This window comes from Oxyura jamaicensis, unplaced genomic scaffold (assembly GCF_011077185.1).
Source record: "Oxyura jamaicensis isolate SHBP4307 breed ruddy duck unplaced genomic scaffold, BPBGC_Ojam_1.0 oxyUn_random_OJ69462, whole genome shotgun sequence".
NCBI lineage: Eukaryota > Metazoa > Chordata > Aves > Anseriformes > Anatidae > Oxyura > Oxyura jamaicensis.
The window spans coordinates 1-18,046 of NW_023309400.1; the positions used below are offsets into that span (position 1 = coordinate 1).

Here is an 18,046-nt window from a genome sequence, read left to right on the forward strand (position 1 = left end):
AGTCTCTCATATGATTTCTATGTTGTGGGTTGTTATTATTTCAGTTGCGGATATTTCTGCTCTTATCGGAATTACTCTCGTTCCGGGGGGGTCTGTGGGGGGGTGGGTGTTGTGTTAGTTCTTTCCCATTCTTGCATAGCTGCCTGGGAAATCATTCCCCCCCCCCCCAAACATTCTTCTCCAATGAATAACATACTCAAGATTGACATTTCCCCCCAGGAATACGAATTAGGCCTTAGAAACAGATTTGACTGTTCCGCTAGGCCCTCAATTAAAGACTTAATTTCCTTCTTAAAATTCCTAACCTCTTTGCTGGTAAGGGGGGAGTGGCACCGGCCTATGTCGGCCCTGCACAGCGTCAATCGCAGTCCCTGTCTCCCCTCCTGGAGCAGCTACCACTGCCTCTGGTGCAATATTAGGATTATAGGGAGCATAACTTGATTCCTCCTCTGAAAAAGGAACCTTATTGTTTACATATAAATTCAAAGCCTGAATTTTCATTAGACCTGTATTTTGGCAAAAATATTGAACTTCCTTTTATTGGCTTTTTTAGGCCAGACAATTACACAATATCTAACCATTTTTTAAAATATATTTTAAAAATCTTTTTCCTTAGTTTTTGGGTTGTTTTTCCAAATCCCTATCGTTTTCTCCAAAGGACTATCTTTAGGCACAATCCTGGGGTCTCCAGCCCCACCCTGCTGACCTTTGGAACCCTTAATCCCCATCTCTTCCTGACGTGCTGCTGTGGACTTTACCATCCATAGGGTACCACACGCCGTCACCTAGGATTAGGACAGAGGTGGGGTGTACTGCCGACCACCTCACTTCACTGTGCTTGGGGTACTGTACACCTAAGGGCCCCTGAGCCTCTCTTTCAATTGTCTATCTTTTGCTTCGTCCCTCTCTAGCTGCGCCCCTTGTGAGACTACGGAACCAGGGATTGGGACTCCACACTCCCTTCACACTATAAGTGTGTCTCATTCACGCTCCCCACAAGAGTCTACCCAAACCCACCCCGAGGCAATATACGGTAGAGTTTGCCTTACCTCGGTCCATGCATAGACTTCCTGGTTCGGGTTATCAGCAGTAATCCCTGTGTCTGTGCTGTCTGTCTGTGGTGTGTCAGTGCTGGCCTCCCTTCTCCCCAGAGCTTCGCAGAGCCTGTCTTCAGATTAAGTCTTGGTCCTTTGCCGGCCATACCGAGATGAGCTACCACCCCTGATGGGACCGCTGAAATCAGCGGGGTGCACCTTCCTGTGTGTGGTGGCAAGAAACCTTTGGCAGGCAACAAGATCCCAGACGAGCCCCCAAATTGTGAGAAAAATCTCAAATAATTTTCTTCAGGCAGGGTCTTCTGTGAAGCTGTTTTATTCGCGATTGCAATGGCAGGTGTCCTGTCAATCAGGAGCACATTTTAGTAAACAAATCATAACCTTTTATTCCCTATTACCCGATGCCTGATCACCCCTATTTCCTCATTGGCTGAGTACTGCAGGTTCACAAGCTACTCGATGCTCCTCTATACCATATATGTACAATTTTTCTTTTTTTCAACCCTTTAATTTCTCCCTTTTCCCCTTTTTTTCCTTTCTTATGTTTTGAGAACTTGTGATCTTTGTTTTACTGTTCTCACACTGCTCATCCTGTTTTTCTCAAGCTTCCACCTTATTCTGGAACAGGGAGGCCTTCTACTGTCCACTTATCTACTTAGCATTTCTCCTTGTTGTGACTACACAACTACCTTGGAATACAGAAAAGTAATTCTCTACTGCAAAAACACAACTTAGTTTCTCACGGTGTTAATTCTGCATTAAAAAATGTATTTTTTCAGTGTATTGTTTCTGGAGTGTTTCTAGTGTAGAACAACAGTGTCTTGAACAGGATGAAATCTGGCAGTCAATTCTTCTGTGCAAGATGCAGGCTCCAGTCTCTTATTGGCATCCTGATGCAAGATGAGATTGAGATGAGTGGACTGCAGGATGTCTGCTTGAGCTCCAGATTCTGGGTTCCTGTTACAGACTGGTTGCTTTCACAGTGACAGTTGCAGGATGAGATGAATAAGCTGCAGTTGGGCCACGTGCTTCACATAGCACAAGTATCCTCTGCTTGAAGTGTGCTTGCCTAGAAGCAAAAGGGAGCTGTGTGGCTTCTAATTCAGTTGGCAAGCATCATATGTCGTAAAACTACAGAAAGTGGTCCAGATTATTTGCGCAGCTTTGAAGAATTTCTTAGTACCTAGTAGATTTTTTTTTCCACTGACAACAAAGCCTCTTAGCTCTTAAATATACCTGGTGTTTTATGCATAGCTCATCTTCAGGGCCCTCACTGGAGTGTACAAATAACAATCTGTTGCTTATGAAGCTAGGTGTAGCTAATGCAAAGCAGACATCAAGGGGTTGTCGATCTCTTGGGACAAGAATTGAATTTACTGTTTCTTAAATAAGATCAGTGAACCATTCTTTAGACATGAAAGACTGAATTAACAGTTTGTGACTTGCTGCCTTTTAAACTAATTTGCTGTTGGTTTTGAACTAATAAACTGTTTAAGCAGGTTTCAGAGTACAGAGGGGAGACTTGGTAATGCTTTTTGTTTTGTCTCTTCCCGTAGGGATATGCTCCACCACCAAAAAATGGAATTGAACAGAAGCGACCTGGGCGTCCCTTGAATATAACATCTCTAGTTAGGTTATCATCAGCAGTGCCAAACCAGATTTGCATTTCCTGGGCATCTGAAATTGGAAAGGTAAGCTGTATGTTTTGTATGATGTGGGCAATAGTCTGAATAACCTTGTCTAGTGTTCCTTCTAACCCACTGCCAGCAAGGCATGCAGTGTTACAAAGTGGCCATGTTTATTTCTGATGCCAAGAAACAAAGCTAGCTCTAGAAGTACAGTAGCTTACAGTAACACACAAAACTTGCATACAAGTTGCAAAGACTTCCATATAGAGTTCACATAGATGGGGAGTATGGCTTTCTTTGAGAGCTTTTTTGGGAAGTTTTCCATTAGGGCTTGCCTGAAATATGTCAGAAATAGTCTTTTTGTGGTGTAAACACAGAACAGTTCAGACAAAAAGGGAAGCTACTTTGTAGCCTGATGGTGTAATCATATGAACATAAGGTTATGTAGCCATGTCTTAAAGTTTTTTTCTCAGTATTTTGTGGCAATCTATTGGAGGAAGGCTTTTTAAAGTGACCAGATGTGCTAAGGCTCTGTGAGTGGGAGAGGAGACATGCATTTGCTCTTGATGCTTTTGTATTTTCTAACCAAATGATATCAAATAGTTCTACAAAAGGAATTTTTATTTTATAAGGAGAACTAGTTCATGGATATTTCCATCTTTTCTTTTGAGATTCCTTATTTTTATGTGAAAATGTCTTTTCTCCGTTAAAACTGCACTTGTAAATAAGGTAAAACAGGTGGAATTTCCAGCTTGGAAAGTTCCTTGGTGGCAAGTTCCTGGGAAGTGTACAGGGAAGGTGTTAGGCTGCTAGTACCAACTGCTGCAGGGTGATACATCTTGGTGATGCTGTGCTTGGACCATAGTGGTGTGCATTTGTAAGGCAGAGCATCTAAGCCATGTGCCCATTGTTAAAAAGGAAGAGTATTCCTGGAAGTTGGGGTAACTTGAGGGGGAGCTGACTTCTTGAGTGCAGATATAGGGAGTAATGGAGACTGGGGGGGGGGAAGAGAAAAGCATCTTCATAATGCGGTTCTTCACGGAGAGCTGCACTGAGGGGGGGGGGGGAAAGTGTGCTGGGCTTCAGTGGCAGGAGATGAAGCAGGTAGTGACAGGTGTGATACCTTTTGCTCTCCGGTCCCTGTAGGTAAATTTCTGGTTTGGGGAAAATTAGAAGTTATTAGTTTAAAAGAAACTGGCCCTTCAAATGGCCAGGTGACTGCTTAGGCCCTAGCTTTTCTAAGTAGAAGAACTTGCATAGCAGGCCTTTGCTATTCATCTTCTAAATGACGCTCCATGCTGTCCCCAAGGGTTTCAGCAGGCTGATACAGTAAGGGTTTATTGGCATCTACTTCTCTGATAGAGGAGGGCTTCTGAGGAGAGGAGGTATTCATCCCAGTCATCCCAGAGAGCTTATCAGGCTAGAGTCTGTAATATCAATCCTGTAGGCAATAAGCAGTACAAAACAGTCCATCTTTGTGAGGATGGGGAAAGCAAGACATTTGTCTTAGTGGCTTCCTGTGCATTTTGATAACTTTATCTGTTCATCTAAGTAAGAGCTATCTCTGGTATTGCTGGTAAAGGAGGAGCAGGGTGGTAGATGTTCTTAAAATTCCTGTGCAGTGTCTGGTTGTGTAGGAGCTACAAGAAGGTGGCTGGCAGGGAGTGGAAATAAGGGATTGCAGGTTGTGAGTGTTATGCAGATGAAACCATTATTATTCTGCAGTGGTGAGACTTTCAGATTCTTCTCACTTGTGACCTTGGAGAGGAAATCCTGAACAAAGGAAGCTGGCAAGTGGCATGAATTAGGGAACAGCAGTAAATGCTAGGGAATATGGCCAGCCTGAGAGGAGTGGGTATAACGAGGCTTGGCTTAAAAGCAGCAAGCTCAAGGTACAAAGAAATTGATGCTGTTGTGTGCCATTTGGAGGTGGTGTTTGCACCCAAAACAACATCAATCATTTCTTTATAGCAAGTTTGTCTTTGAGCTCTGCTTTAAGAGAGTGACAGTGGAAAAGGGAAATGTGTAGGAGACAAACATAAGAAGCTCTTACAGACTGCATGTTTTAAGAAATTGTATTGCCAGTCTAAGTCATCTTTTCAAGAAAAAGCCCAGATTGTCTCTTGGTTGTGGAAAATATTTTTTGTAGTCAAGTCACAACTGGAGTGAGATAATTTGACTTGGATAGCAGAAGAATTCTGGCAGACTGCTGACTTTCATAGTAATGAAGTCATCTGTCAGTACTTCACAAAGTATTTCCATAACTACCAAGCAAAAAATTCAGCATGATTTTTGTTTTTACAACCAGTGTAATAGTAACTTGTTGCTGTAGTGGAAGTACAGTGTTAAATCAATACTTCATCTTTAATTACTCTTTTTGTAGAATTACTCCATGTCTGTGTATCTTGTTCGTCAGCTCACTTCAGCTATGCTTTTGCAGAGGTTAAAAATGAAAGGTATCAGAAACCCCGATCATTCCAGAGCACTAAGTAAGTCAAATTAACCTTCCTGTTTGTCCTTACTGAGGGTGGCTGGCAGCTCTTTAAAACTAGAACTGGTAGTACTCAGGAGATTTGCAGCATTTTGAAAAGAAAGTCCATGCCCAGAGTATCAAAGGTTCTTTTTGCTGTTGCTGAGGTATCGTGCATTGATTCAGTGTAGGTCCCTAGCTAGGAGGGAGGAGTACTTAGGGATTTCATCTGAAATGTTCTCAAGAGAATTCTGAGAGCACTGCTTAGTGTAGTGTGCAGTGAGGTGCAGATAGATGCCCTAAATATGTGTTTTGTTCACCTGTATGTGCTGCTAATTGTCTTGTCTTTACACCTCACTCCCTGATGATTTTATCTCCTTGCATGTTGGGTAGAGTTTGGTCTACTAAACATTGCGGCCAGAACTGCATCTACTGCACATCAAAACAGTCTCACGATGCAGTTTGCCAGTTGCCTGTGAAGCTATTCTTATGTGGTATTTGCTCTGAACTAGCTTCCTTAAATGCTCAGGGCTTCTTAGATAGCTGGAAACAAAGTATATGTACTAGAGAATCAAGATTAGCATTTTAAATAGTTGTGCCCATCTCTAACTTCTTAATTTATTTTGGTAGTTAAAGAAAAACTAACAGCAGATCCTGATAGTGAGATTGCCACAACCAGTCTGCGGGTTTCTCTGATGTGTCCTGTAAGTAAGGCTGGAAAATACCATATACAGATTTGTGTTTTCATCTTTAGTGCAGAGTTGGTCTGCTTTTAAAACACCCTGCTTCAGAAACTTAACTGGCTTTTGTTATACTGATTCATTAATGCAAATGAGGAGAAGAACCAACTATGGTTTAGACCTGTGAATACTTCAGCTGTAATGCAGTCAGAGTCAAGTTGCTACTTGTGTGTGTATTGAGGCCTTTAAAAGTAAAAGGAGTGATTTTGTGCATGGACGCATTGAGCCTACCTGGGAAGGGTGATAGAATAATTAAAGGGCACAGTGAGAAACAGAACTTCAGACCTCCTGGTCTTGGTGGTATTGCTTTTACTGCCAACTACTATAAAGGAAAAACAAACAGATCACCTAGTAACAAGGTGGTGCTGCCTTGGGTTTTCTCTTTCCAGGTAGAAACTGACCTTGTGTTTGTGACTGGTCTGTTTAAGTCTTACGCTGAAATGGGTATAATGCCATTCCCAGTCTAACATAACTATAGCTCACAAAATAATCAAACCTTGAGGTATTTGGCAAAAAATGACAAAGCGGGTGCTTCAGTAGGTCTTCCTTTTAAAAATAAAATCCTAGAAATAATGTTGATGCAGGTCCACTTGAAATGTTTCTGACAGTTCTTAACTTAGTAATAAGACTTTGAGGACTGCTGTATTGTTCATTCAGGTACCTTGTATGTGCTTTGGAGTGAATTTGCATGCAGTGACCTAGTGTTGGGCACTCTGTAATGTGAAGTGACTGTTACCTTGCTGGTTGCATCTGATTTCATTGTTAGCTATCCAGGTCTACTTTACTTTCTTTTCTTCTGACATTCTTTAAATGTACCTCCTGCAGCTGGGAAAAATGAGACTGACAATCCCATGTCGGGCTGTTACTTGCACACACCTGCAATGTTTTGATGCTGCTCTTTATCTTCAAATGAATGAGAAGAAGCCTACCTGGATCTGTCCTGTCTGTGATAAGAAGGCAGCTTATGAGAGCCTAATACTAGATGGGTAAGAGACTGGGCTTGCAGTGTTGTGGTTTAACCTGGCCGGCAGCTAAACACCACGCAGCCGTTCGCTCACCCTCCCCCCTCCCTCTCTGGGATGGGGGAGAGAAACTGGAAAGTGAAGCCTGTGGGTTGAGATAAAGACAGTTTATTAAGATAAGAAATAATAATAATAATAATAGTGTCTATGAAACAAGTGATGCACAATGCAATTGCTCACCACCCGCTGACCGATGCCCAGCCTATCCCCGAGCAGCCGGCCCCCCACCCTGGCTAGCCACCCCTATATATTGTTTAGCATGACCTCAGATGGTATGGAATACCCCTTTGGCCAGTTTGGGTCAGCTGCCCTGGGTCTGTCCCCTCCCAGCTCTTGCTGCACCCCCAGCCTGCCTGCTGGCAGGACAGAGCAAGAAGCTGAAAAGTCCTTGACTTAGTGTAAGCAGTGCTCTGCAACAATTAAAACATCAGCCTGTTATCAGCACTCTTCTCATCCTAATCCAAAACATAGCACCCTACCAGCTACTAGGAGGAAAATTAACTCTATCCTAACTGAAACCAGGACACAGAGTACAAAATTACTTCAAATTTTTCACATTCTACTAATTGTTTTTGTGACCTGAGGTTTAGCCATTTCTATTCTTGTTCTCAAAAGTACATTAGACTGGGAGGAACCATTAGAATCCTTTTGTTTCTATTCCCATGTAACAAACTGCAAGAAATCATCTTGTAACTGCATCATCAAACTCCTGAGCCTCAGCATATCCTCTCTGGAGAAAATCAAATGTGACACCTAAGGATGTCTCCCTTTTACATGAACTATCTGTGAGGCTATTAACTCTTAAAATTTAGCTTATAAACTGTGTAAAACTTGATTGAAAGGGTGATTGCTTCTGTTGCTGTATGGGAATCTCTAAACTGTGATAATGTTGGAGTAGAACATGGGTAGGTTGGGATAATTCTTTGATTTTGATGTATGGATGTCTGCAAAGGCTGTAACTGCAGGTCTTCAGGGAAGACAAATTAGGGGGAGAGTATGTACTGTAGGTCAGTGTTGATTGTAATCAACTTCTTAAGTGTCTCCTTTTTGCTTAGGAAAAGCCTGGAATCAAAATCACTTAACTTTATTTTTCAGGCTCTTTATGGAAATCCTTAATGAATGTTCAGATGTGGATGAGATTAAATTCCAAGAAGATGGTTCCTGGTGCCCCATGAGGCCTAAAAAAGATGCTGTGAAAGTTTCAAGTCCACAGTGCACCAAAATAGAAAGTGAGTATGTCTTGGATATTGGTTGCAAACAACCAAAAAAGCTTGATGCCTTGAGACTTAATTGTAACTGGGATAATGGGTATGGATGTTGATGTTTTTTGTGGGATGTGTGCGAAGTAACTTATTTAAACTAAAAAGAAAGGATTGTATCTCTAAAAATGTGCATTTGTGGGTTTTGTCTCTATTCTTTATAATAACACTTAAAAAAAAGTTGCTCTTGTTGTAGGTCCTTAAACTTAAGTGAAGATTAAAGCTTGTGCTCAATAATTCTCACACAGAATACTACTACTAATACTACTAATAAAACTGTTCCTGGGCCATGATGGCCTCTGCAGTGGTCAGGAAGATGAGCTAAAACAGTATTTTGGTTCTGCTGCAAATTGAAACTGCTGATGTCAGTGGCCTTTAAAAAAAAAAAAAAAAAAGTGGTATTTTATTTTCTGGTTTAGGTTCCAGTGTTGTTAGCAAACCATGTTCTGTGACAGTGGCCAACGAGGTAAACAAGAAGAAAGTTGATGTGATTGACTTGACAATTGAAAGCTCTTCTGACGAAGATGATGATCCTCCTGCCAAAAGGAAGTGCATATTTATGTCTGAAACACAAGGAAGCCCAACCAAAGGGTTTGTCAATTTTAAAGTTAGTTATTCTGTAATGTCTCAGATAAACTGATGTGTAGACATATGGGATCTCTTTGGGATGCAGCTCTACTTCCCCTTCTTTACAGGGGGGATTTCGTACCCTTGCTTTGCCAGGGGAAGCCTGGGACAGCAATGCGACCAGGCATCACCCGCCAGCTCTTGTGAGAGAGGTTGACAGGGAGTGGGCATTGCCAGGGCAACAGCCCCATGCCCTCTGCCTAGAAACTGCCTCCAGGAGGGCAGTGATGCTTGCTCGCTGCCCACTGCAAGCAGGGAGGGACAACCAGTGTGTGAGAACCACCCACAGTGTGCTGCAGCGGTGAGTGTGAGAGCTCACGTCGCGGGGCACAGGGATTCTGTCCCTCCTCCCTTTTGAGTCCATCCTATCTACTGGCAGTCTCTGTGACCACAGTTTTTACCATGGTCTCCACCAGGCAGAGAGCTTGCCCCAAAAGGACTGTGGTGACCCAAACAGAGGAGCTGTCCAGAGCTGTGGCTATACAGGTCTCTGGCTGCAGGGAGTGCCAGAGCCTGCTGCTGATGGGGGAGGGTGGCAGGTATGTGAGGTGTGAGCAGGTGGAAGATCTGGTCAGCATGGTGGCAGAGCTGAAAGTGCAGGTTGAGAGACTGAGGGCCATCAAGGACTCTGAGCAGGAAATCGACTGGTAGAGTAGCTCCCTGGTATGCCAGAGGGAGAAGTGCCAGGGAGAAACCTCACAATTGGTGCTGGACCCCCTGCCCTGCCCCTGTTGGGCAGAGGAAGGGGACCTGAGGGATGGGGAGGGTTGGGAGAGGGTCCCTGCTCGGCATCGTGGGTGAACCCCCCCCACTTCCCTCGCATCCCCAGCTCCCCCTAAGCAATGGGTTTGTAGCATTGGACATTGAAGGGGAGGTAAGTGGGGAGGCATGGGAAGGTTCCCCAAAGAGGTTACTAAGGACGAGGCAGTAGACTCCATGCATTCAGGCTACCTCTGCCAGGAAAGAAAGAAGGGTGGTTGTGGTATGTGACTCTCTTCTCAGAGGAACGGAGCGCCTCATTTACAGACCAGACCTGGACCTGAGCCATAGGGAAGTGTGCTGCCTACCTGGGGCCCGGGTCAGGGACATAACTAGAAAACTCCTGGAGCTGGTTCACCCCATTCATTATTACCTATTACTCATAGTTCAAGCAGGCAGTGATTAAATCGCTCAGAGAATCCTGTGAACTATGAAGAGAGATTTCAGGGGTTTAGGGTGAATAGTTCAAGGAGTGGGAGCACAAGTTGTGTTTTGTTCTATTTCTTCTGGGGAGGTGAAGGACATGGAGAGGGATAGGAAAACACAGGTAATGAATAATTGGCTGAGAGGCTGGTGTTGAGACAGGAACTTTGGGTTCTTTGACCATGGGGCAGTTTACTTGACCTCTGGCTTGTACTTGACCCCTGGCTTGTTGTCGATGAATGGAACTCACCTCTCTCAAAGGGGGAAATGTGCAGGAGCTAGCAGGACTTGTGGAGAGAGCTTTAAAATAGCTGTGACAGGGGAAGGGGGTAAAAACAGGGCTCACCAGAGAAGTGCATAGGGGAACAATGCTGAAGCTGGTAGTGAGGCAGATGTCTCATCTGAAGTGCATCTACACCAATGCATGCAGCATGGACAACAAACAGGAGGAGCTAGAAGTGATTGTGTGACAGGCTATCTACGACCTAGTTGCAATAACTGAAACATGGTGGGATCACTCCTACAACTGGAGTACTGAAGGCTACAAGCTCTTCAGAAGGGATAGACAAGGTAGGAAGTGTGGTGGTGTGGCTCTTAATATTAAGTGTTTTGATGTTGAAGAGCTTGCGGTTGGGAATTATAAAGTTGAGTGTCTATGGATAAGAAACGGGGAAGGCCTGTAGGGGTGACATCTTGGTGGGGGTCTGTTATAAACCGCCTAATCAGGATGAAGAGATGGATGAGGCATTCTATGAGCAGCTTGCAATAGTTACACGATCGCCAGCACTCATTCTCATGGGAGACTTCAACTTCCCTGATATATGCTGGAAGTATAACACTGCACAGAGGAAGCAGTCCAGAAGGTTTTTAGAGTATGTGGAAGACAGCTTCCTGATACAGCTGACTCAAGAGCCTACCAGGGGAGGTACCCCACTAGACCTGCTCTTCACTAACAGAGAAGGGCTGGTGGGAGATGTGAAAGTTGGGGACTGTCATGGGCGGAGTGACCATGAAACTGTAAAGTTTTCTATCCTTGGTGATGTCAGAAGGGTGACTAGCAAAACTGCTGTCTTGAACTTCTGGAGGGCAGACTTTGACCTACTCAGGACACTTGTTGCAGGGGTTCCTTGGGAGTCACTCCTGAAGGGCAAAGGGGTCCAGGAAGCCTGGATGCTCCTCAAGAAGGAAATTTTAAAGGCACAGGAGCAGGCTGTTCCTGAGTCCCATAAGGCCAGCCGGAAGAAGACCGGCATGGATGAACCAGGAACTTTTATTGAGACTCGGTGAGAAAGAGTCTACGTCTGCTGGAAGAAAGGACAGGTTACTTGGGGCGACTACAAGGAAGTTGCTAAGATATGCAGAGAGCAAGTTAGAAAGGCAAAAGCCTAACTTGAACTCAGATTGGCCACTGCAGTAAAAGAGAACAATAAATCCTTTTACAAATATATTAACAGCAAGAGAAGAACCAAGGAAAATTTCCATCCTTTATTTGATGCAGCAGGAAATATGATCACTGAGAGTAAGAATAAGGCTGAGGTTCTCAATGCCTTCTTTACATCTGTCTTTAGTAGTCAGATCAGTTATCCTCAGGGTACTTTACTCCCCTATGATTCAGGTAGAAAATCACCCCCCTGTGATCCAGGAAGAGACAGTTAGAGACCTGCTCCTCCATCTGGAATGTCACAAGTCCATGGGACCAGACAAGCTCCACCCTAGGGTGCTGAGGGAGCTGGCGGAGGTAATTGCCAAGCCGCTTTCCACCATATATCAGTGTTCCTGGCTATCTGGGAGAGGTCCTAGAGGATTGGGAGTCACTTTGGTAAGCCTCCATCTACAAGAAGGGCTGTAAGGAGGACCCGGGGAACTACAGGCCTGTCAGCCTGACCTCGGTTCCATGGAAAGTTATGGAGCAAATCATCTTGGGTGAGATTACATGGGACTTGTGTGGCATTCAGGGGATCAGGCCCAGCCAGCATGGGTTCATGAAAGGCAGGTCGTGCTTGTCCAACCTCATTTCCTTCTGTGATCATGTGACCAGACTGGTAGATGAGGGAAAGGCTGTTGATGTAGTCTACTTAGATGCCTTTGACACGGTCTTCCACAGTATTCTCCTGGGGAAACTGTCTGCCCATGGCCTGGACAGATATACTTTTCTCTGGGTAAAGAGCTGGCTGGAGGGCTGTACCCAGTGGGTTGTAGTTAATGGAATTAAGTCCAGCTGGTGTCCCTTTACAAGTGGTGTCCCCCAGGGGTCAGTACTGGGGCCTATCTTGTTTAATATCTTTATTGATGACCTGGATGAGGGGATTGAGTGTACCCTCAGTAAGTTTCCCGACGGCACCAAGTTGGGAGGTAGTGTCGAGCTGCCTGAGGATACGGTGGCCCTTCAGAGGGATCAGGATAGGCTGGACTGCTGGGCTGAAGTGAATGGGATGAGGTTTAACAAGGCGAAGTGCTGGGTCCTGCACTTTGGCCACAATAACCCCGTGCAGCACTATAGGCTTGGAGCAGAGTGGCTAGAAGACTTGTGAAGAGGAAAGGGACCTGGGAGTGTTGATTGATGCTTGGCTGAACATGAGCCGGCAGTGTGCCCAGGTGGCCAAGAAGGCCTACAGCATCCTGGCTTGTATCAGGAATAGTGTAGCCAGCAGGACCAGGGAGGTGATCATCCCCCTGTACTCAGCTCTGGTGAGGCCACATCTCGAGGACTGTGTTCACTTTTGGGCCCCTCACTACAAGAAGGACATAGAGGCCCTGGAGCATGTCCAGAGAAGGGCAACAAAACTGGTGAGAAGTCTGGAGAACAAGTCTTATGAGGAGCAGCTGAGGGAGCTGGGGTTGTTCAGCCTGGAGAAGAGGAGGCTCAGGGGCGACCTCATTGCACTCTACAACTTCCTGAAAGGAGGTTGTGATTAGGAGGGGGTCAGCCTCTTCTCCCAGATAACTAATGATAGGACTCGAGGAAATGGCCACAAGTTGTGCCTGGGGAGATTTAGATCAGATATCAGGAAAAACTTTTTTTCTCAGAGAGTGGTCAGGTGCTGGAACAGCCTGCCCAGGGAGGTGGTGGAGTCACCGTCCCTCATGATGTTCAAGAAGCGCCTGGACAAGGTGCTATGAGATGATTTAGTAGCTTAGTGGGTAGTATTGATGATAGGAGGATGGTTGGACTAGATGATCTTGTAGGTCCTTTCCAACTTTGTGTTTCTATTTTCTATGTTTCCAGAGGAGAATTTCTAGAATTTCTAGGCCTCTCTTTGCAGAAGGTTATATTGCTACAGCTACAGTACCTCTGTACAGGTAAAATTCTGTTAAATGGTTTTATGTCTCACAAAAGACTTACCCTGTTGCTGTGTTTTCAGGGATGTTTTTCCATGGAAAAGGAAACCGATGAAACAGCATGTTTCATTCTTCAAATCAAAGCCTAAGCCAGGCTTTTGGAGAAGAGCTCATTTCCTGTAAACAATGTTGCCTGAAATGCTAATTTTGGCAAAACTGTGGGGTGGCCTCCTGTTGGTAGGAACTGAATATGCTGAGATTTAGGAGGGGCTTGAGAAAGGAGGGTCTGAAATCCAAGCTTCTGAAATCAGCAGTAGTATAAATGCACAGTGGAGCAGTCTGGGGAGGAAAACATGAGGCGATAACTTGTGATTGGTGGGTTGAAGGGGGGATGTGGGACATGTGGGAGCGGGACTGTTGGTGTTTTCACCTAACTGGAAGTTTATGAAACACTTTATGCATGTGGCTGACTACCTGTGATGTCTTCAACGGTGCTGCAAAGAATCGGGCGGAAGGTGGGAATGCAGAAAGACTTTAACTGGCTGCGTGTTCCTAGGGAGCTGAGCTTAGCTTGGGTTCAGCTGTGAGCAAAAATGGGTTTGATGCTTAACTCTTGTGTTGGTATTCTGTGCTCCAGGGGTTGAATAATGTCAGTTGCATCCTTGGCAAGACAGGTTATCCCTGAGGAACAGTGATGTGGAGAAACTTAGTGCCCTTCTCCTGGCTCAGGCTACATGTGCATCCCTCCCAGGGCGCTCTGCAGATACAGAGAGCCACTTCTGATCACAAATGGACTGTTGTCAATGACTCCAGCACTGTACTTTGTTTTAATACCAACTTGCTCTTATGTCACAGCTGCTGTTGAGAGCAAATATGCGATCATGTTATTATGGAGACTGTTATGAAAGAGGAAATTAGAGTGGAGTACTGTGTAGTGAGTAACCACAGTGTAGTTGTGTTGTAACACAGTGACTGTGTGAATGAGTGCACAGCTGTGCATAATTTATCTTCTGTAACTAATGGCCAGGCTGTTTGTAACATCTCATGCTGTTTAAAACAGGGTTCTCATGTATCAGCCATCTACTGTCAGAGTGTCCAGCGTGACAACAGCTGATACTGCTGCTATTCCTCCTTCGTTAACAGACTACTCAGTGCCATTCCATCACCCACCAATATCTAGTATTTCCTCGGACTTGCCAGGTAGGTGGTGGCTATTTTTCATGTGCATTCTGACAGCCTTATTAAATATGTGGGGTGGGTAAAAAAAAATAAATGGAGATCAAGTTTTTTAAATGGGACAAGACTGTATGTAGTATTGCACTGATGTGATGTCTAGACAAGTTTAGTACAAGCTGTCTTCCCAGTGTGAAACTATGCTTCAACAATGATGTGAAAAACCTTGCTTCTGGGGTACGCCCTGACACTGGCACTCTGGAACGGCAGCCAGAAACACTTCTTGCTGTATTCAGTTAGACTTTATGTAAACATCCAATTGTTATGCGTGGTAGATCTGAGGGAGAGTAGAACTTCTAAGTTCTAGAAATATAATGGCACTGACTCATCCCAGCCCTTAATGTAGAAATCTCTGCTAGCTGATTCTAGTGGTGCTCTGTCTAGACTGTATGAAAAAGGTTAAGGTGAGCTACAATATGTAAGCTGACCTCTATTGACTTTCTTTACCTAGACATACCCTAAACGCCTATGATGTATTCTTCAACACTGCTGCTAAATATCAGACAAAAGGTGGGGATACTGATTGTTTTCTATCCTGGCTCCTTGAAAATAATTGTGCAGGGGGATTCTGGGGGTTCTCTTTTCTGGCCGTAGTGAACACAGAGCCCAGGAAACGGTGACTTGTGACAAGAGGTGTCACATGGGCCTCCTGTACTTCCCTCACCCACTCTGTTGCCTGTCTCCATTTTTTCTCCTGCAACATCTCTGGATTTTTTCCTCTTTTTTCAGTACCAGTTTGGCAAGGGGATGGATATCCTTCCCCTTGTTTCTCTGTTGCCTTACTGCTCCCTCCCTTGGTAAGAAATCCATTGTATTTCCAAATTGGATAGGAGACTAAGCTGAGAGAACAGAAGCTTAGAACTGTTTTGTTTATCTTGTTCATCTCTATCAATTGAAGTTTGAGAGTATACATGACCAAAAGCTGTGAATTCTATAAAAGCAGCTGGACTTAAATCTCCTTCAAAACTTTTCTGTGACTTTCTCTGATGGAGGAAAGGAGAGATGCCACTGGCCAGAACAGACCTGAAGGTTAATGGGAGAGGGAGGGAGGAAGCTTACCATTTCTTTCTGTTGACATAGCGAACACAAGGCCAAGTTTTCAAAACAAAAAAGGCTGTGAATTCTCATTGGTTTCATATTTTTAAACATCTTGCCTTAAATGCTTATACACTAATGGTGTATAAGATGGACACTAGTTCTCACTGCTCGCAGAGGATATACCTTGAACTACTTGTAGTTTCCTCTTCATTCCTTTTATCTGTCTAGACACAAAGCGGGGATGATATTAGAAAAGTTTCCTTATTGGCTGCCCATGGGTGGAGGAAGAGACCTGCTGCTTGTTTTTGCACTTGTGTGTTGTCGGAAAGGGAAACGGACCCGAGTAACGATGCAACCTCGATGCGAGTATAATCGTCCTCCTTTATTGCAGGTTCTCACAGAGTATATATAGGCAACTAACTACAGCATGCGCCGATAACAACTTATAATTGGTCTAGCTTCTCCATGCACTTCTCTCTAGCTTGTTTCCTCATCTCTAATTCAAGGACGTGGGAAGCAGCACAAAGCCACCTGCAAATTCCTTTCCCACAATTCCCCTTTTTATTTACAATCAACCAAATGCTTTCTATATATTTTTCTATCAAATCCTGCAAACATTACAATAAGCAACATGGTGAAAATCATATACAAATTATGACTGTAAAGTAGCGTGCCTACTAGAATCCACACCAATCAACAAGCCACTAAGCACTAGGGATGGTGCTTCGCCGCGATGCTACTTCTCACTCACACAGCACAATCACACACTCACACAAAGAGGCCTCTTGCACTTCTCATTCATACCACAAGAAAATATCACTTAAAATAATTTGTCCACGGCTTCAGGAGGTCCTTGTCTACTCCCGTGGTGAGCGGCTAAGAGTGGAGACCCCTCCGAGGAAAATGCTTGGGGTGCACCTAGGGGTGTCCGTTCCACAGTCGATCCCACAGCTGAGCAGAGCTGCTCCTGGCACAAGGAACTATTATAGTTTTGTATAATTACACCAAAGAGATGCATTGCAATAAGGAGTGAGTGTGACATTGACAATTTGTTTCATGGTTTGGTTTTTGCCCATGTAATTGAACCTTACACATGATGTGGCTGTTACACTTCCCAGGATATCTAATTCTTGTGGCTCTAGGGGCGCTCGCAGCAAGTTAGACAGTCCAATCTTTGTTATCTGCTGGGATCCCCACCAGATGTGTCGGAAAGGGGTCGTTAGCACTAGCCAGGGACAGGCACATCGCTTCTTGTCCTGTCATGTTGACGAGGGTGACCCCGATGTTGTGGCATGGTTGGATGGAGACCCAGGGCTGGCAATAACCGATGACAGCGGCGATTGTGAGGAGGAGGCCAACCATGGCCTTACCCCCGTGCTGGTACCCATCTTGGTCCGTGACCTGTGGAGACACAAGCATACCCTCGACCCCAAGTTATTAGAGGCTGGGGTCCCTCCCAAAGACCTGTATTTCAATTTGTTACCATCACTAAGGCTTGCTCTGATTGTGGCACCTGTGGCAGCGCGGAATTCATACTTATGTAATGTTTTACTATGGGTGGTACCTCTTTGTGAGGAAAGGGTAATGCTAGGTGATTCATTATGTAAAGTGCCTTTCCCAACCTGTTCTATGGTGTTTCCTGGGTGTCTACTGAGGCAGTAACTGGTTATCTCTGTGAGGAGCAACTGGCAGTCCAAAGGCTTAGCTGTAGGATAAGTTATCATCATGGTATGAGTGACAGCTTCTCTCCCCTCTATCCTTTGGCTATTTCAGTCAGTAATGATAAAGTGTATTATGTTTCTCTGTATCACTGAATAAGTCCTTAATGATAGCCAAGACTTCAGTGCACTAAGTACTGTATCACTGTTACAAGAAGGAAAGCAGGAAGACACCATTGTTAAGAAAAATCTTGGGTGGCAAAGTCCTTTTTCACTGCCTGTTTCCTGAATATACTTTTTAAAATAAAATATTTAAAATTAGAAAAGTAAAGTTCCACCCTCATAATACATGGATTACTACAGCCGTGTAGGTCATAGCAAAAAAAGAATTTTGAACACTGGACAAAGCTTAACACAATACCATACCAGAACTCTCAACACCTAGTAAAGTTATATTATCAATTTGGTTTTGATTTCCAAATAGATTTCCAAAATACATCTGCAGCAGTTCATTTTTTTCCTTGAGTGTTTCTGCAGAAAACCTGACTTTTCTGCAATTCTAAAAAAATACTCTTTAATATCACAAATATTCAAAGGACATAGATGTGTCCAAACTCAGAAGTGTGTATACTTGAGATTCTACCATGTCTTTAAAATCCCTCTGGATTCCTTCAGAAAAAAAAAAAAAAAAAAAAAAGCAATGTGAGAACTAATGTTAATGAAACAGTAAGTAAGAAGATTCCAAACTTTGAATATAAAGATTGACTAGACCGTTATCAACAGGAAAAAAAGACTTTTTCAAAACTGCATAGTAAGAAAATTCTGTAAAAATCCTTGGAGAACAGTCTCTCACTA

At 44.1% G+C, this 18,046-nt stretch overlaps 1 protein-coding gene across 6 annotated transcripts; it reads left to right on the forward strand.

The window, feature by feature from the left end:
* The first annotated feature begins 2,591 nt into the window (after positions 1 to 2,591).
* LOC118159295 (E3 SUMO-protein ligase PIAS2-like) lies at positions 2,592 to 15,822 on the forward strand. Of its 6 annotated transcripts, none has more exons than XM_035313899.1 (8): positions 2,592 to 2,746; positions 5,067 to 5,172; positions 5,784 to 5,857; positions 6,719 to 6,879; positions 8,011 to 8,144; positions 8,594 to 8,765; positions 14,323 to 14,462; positions 15,762 to 15,822. In XM_035313899.1, the coding sequence occupies exons 2-8, from the start codon at positions 5,076 to 5,078 to the stop codon at positions 15,776 to 15,778; spliced, it is 795 nt and encodes a 264-aa protein (XP_035169790.1). In that variant the 5' UTR covers positions 2,592 to 2,746; positions 5,067 to 5,075; the 3' UTR covers positions 15,779 to 15,822. The 6 variants fall into 6 exon arrangements, with proteins under 6 accessions (XP_035169790.1, XP_035169791.1, XP_035169794.1 ...); XM_035313900.1 differs by lacking the exon at positions 15,762 to 15,822 and adding an exon at positions 14,947 to 14,989; XM_035313903.1 differs by lacking the exon at positions 15,762 to 15,822 and adding an exon at positions 14,947 to 14,980 and having other exon boundaries at positions 14,406 to 14,462.
* Positions 15,823 to 18,046: the final 2,224 nt, after the last annotated feature.